We start from the raw sequence: 2,564 nt of genomic DNA, 5'->3' as shown, positions 1-2,564 counted from the left end.
GATTGTTGGAAGGAGGATTTGGATGTGGCCCAGAGTTGTTGGAAACCAGCATTGCATGAGCCTCAACAACCCAGGTGAGTCCAGCTGGTGTCCGTGCCCAACGTAGTGGACAGAGAAAGGTCTGAAGGGCTGGGGCCTGTGACTTGTGGTCACTGTCCCAAAGTCCAGATTGCAGCAAGTCCTCCATGCTGATCCCTGGGCCCACACTGAAAACTTGCTGCCTTCTGGACGTGTGCTGGACTTCTAGCAAGTTCAGCTGCTAAGTGTTTTTTCACCTGAAGATTCATGCCAGGTAGGAAGAAATATCTGAGTGTCACTCAGAACAATTATTTTCATGTCTGAAAACACCTTTGAGAGTAGTTCTGGGTTAGAAGGAATGAGTCAGAATGTGTCCCTGTATCGTTGTGGGAAAAGGCACTGCCTGTCTCCAGATCAGGACTGGGGAGAATGGTTGTGATGAGGCAGGGAGATGATGTGATGAGGAGACTCTTGGTGCCTTCTGAGCGCTGATGATGTCCCATGTGAGGTGTTGTGTGCAATTCTAGTCACCCCAATGTGAAAATGAAGTCATCTTAGTGAATTAATTAACAGCGACCATTTCAGAAACTCCAAGATTCTGGAGGTGCTGGGGAATCATTCCTGGATGAGAAGTGGAGAGAGCTGGGACTCCCAAGGGAAGAGGGTGGATAAGGGGGGTGTCATCAGAGTGCACAAATCCGGGATGGCAGGGAATGAAGGTGAACAGGACTGGCTGTTCTCAGCAGTGCACATGTGCAGGACAAGAGGTCAAGGGCAAAGGGAAAACAGATGGAATGCAATTGCTAAAGAAGTGAAGAATTTCTCATTGTGAGGGTGGTCACGGAGTAGAAAAGATGTTGGACTGTTGGCCCTTGGAGAGCCAATACTGAACATTCCATGGTGCTGGGAATCCTGCTCATGTTGGTCTTGCTGGAGGAGGGAAGTTGAAGCACTTGCACTCCAGATTTCCTGCCCAAGTAGAGGATTTGGGGACTCTTATTGCTGGAGGGGTTCAAGTGTCCTGGTGGGGAAGAGAGTTTGCCAAGTGTGTTCTGACCGGGAGTGACTTGACCAGAGCTGTACCTAGGAGAGCATGGATGTGTCCAAGACATTGGTTGATCCCGTGATGGGTTTGTGTCATATTCTGGAAGGTGTCCCCTCCTGTGCTTCCTATGCCAGATGTTTTTATTAGTTGTTGTGACATATTTGTGAGGGAGTGTGTTGTTGCACGTAGCCCAAAGGCCTGTTGAGGTCTCGAATGTGCTTAGTAAGACTGTGAGACCACTGGAATTACAGAAGAACAGGAGGCATATGAGGCTTTGATGCAGGACAACTTTATTGAGGCACAGGAATGAAGAGACAGAAGAAAGGAGAAGTTGGGATCTGGTGAGAGGTACAAGTAGGAAAATGACCAACAAAGGTGCTTTGCTTGCAGGACTGGTTTCCAGAACCCAGAGCTGGTGGTGTCAGGGCTGGTGCTGAGATCTCTTAGCAGTTGTAGCCATAGCTCCTTCTGCCATAGCAGCCCAGGCCATAGCCATAGCCCTGCCCGTAGCCGAAACCACAGCCATAGCCAAATCCACGGCCATAGCCAAGGCCGTAGCCAAATCCACCAGAGATGGGCTGTCCCTGCACACTGAGCTCAGTGCCCAGAGCAGCGGAGGAGGTGGATCCGACAGCGGTGCTCTGGGGGAAGGAGGTCATGATGGGTCCTGGCAGGGTGACCAGCACAGGGGCAGGGTCGATGATGACACGGGAATCCTGGCATTGCAGGGCACAGGGCTCGTTGCAGCTGTTGGCCAGCGGGGTGGGTCTGCAGGGTCGGCAGCGGTCGTAGCAAGCCATGCGTGTGGTGTGGACGGTGCCTGAAAGAGAGGGGGTGAGGCAGGGTAGGGTTATGGGGGTGTGAGGAGTGGTGATGCATGAGGGTGAGGGAGTGTAGAGGCATTTGTGGGGCTATGGGGATGCATGAGAGCCGCTGTAGCTGGGGCTGAGTGGGGTGGAAGAGAGGGACCAGGGGTGCAGGAGCAGGAGGGTCTGGGATGGGATTGAGACTCACCTGGTTGTCAGCAGGAGCAGGAGTCAGGAGAAGTGTGTGATGGAGAGAGGCTCTGGGCTGGCTTTTATGTTGATCGTGGTGGGGTGGGACAGCCTTGTGCCATGGCCTTGGGGCATTTTGCAGGCAGCATCTCATGGCTGGCCCCACCTGCTGAGTCATGAGGTGGGGAGTGTTTTCCTTCATGCCATTCTGCAATTCCATGTCCTGTTCTTGATGCTGTGTCCATCTGACCTTGGCAGCAGCTTTAATAATTTGGTATGTGTGTTGTTTTGATTGTTCCTTGTATGTCAGGGAAGGCTGAATAATCAACCAGAGCCGTGGAGATTTGCAATATCATTAGTGCTGTTATTGTTTGGCCCTCGTGTGCTATGGTTTGTGGGTGCCTTGTGAAGATTGGGACTTGCTTCTGAAACCACTGGATGTCCATCAGTCATTGTGTTGCACCCAGAAATGCTGAGGGTGCTACTGATGCCCTGGGGAGTTCCTT

At 52.0% G+C, this 2,564-nt stretch overlaps 1 protein-coding gene across 1 annotated transcript; it reads right to left on the bottom strand.

Annotated features, from left to right (window-relative positions):
- Positions 1 to 1,506: 1,506 nt before the first annotated feature.
- Positions 1,507 to 1,863, bottom strand: LOC120503104 (feather beta keratin-like). Its single transcript, XM_039711267.1, has one exon. It carries the CDS (start codon positions 1,861 to 1,863, stop codon positions 1,507 to 1,509), a length of 357 nt encoding a protein of 118 aa, XP_039567201.1.
- Between the last annotated feature and the right edge of the window lie 701 nt (positions 1,864 to 2,564).

This window comes from Passer montanus, unplaced genomic scaffold (assembly GCF_014805655.1).
Source record: "Passer montanus isolate IOZ18808 unplaced genomic scaffold, ASM1480565v1 scaffold246, whole genome shotgun sequence".
In the NCBI taxonomy this organism is placed as follows: Eukaryota; Metazoa; Chordata; class Aves; order Passeriformes; family Passeridae; genus Passer; species Passer montanus.
This window is presented reverse-complemented; position numbering and strand designations above follow the sequence as displayed.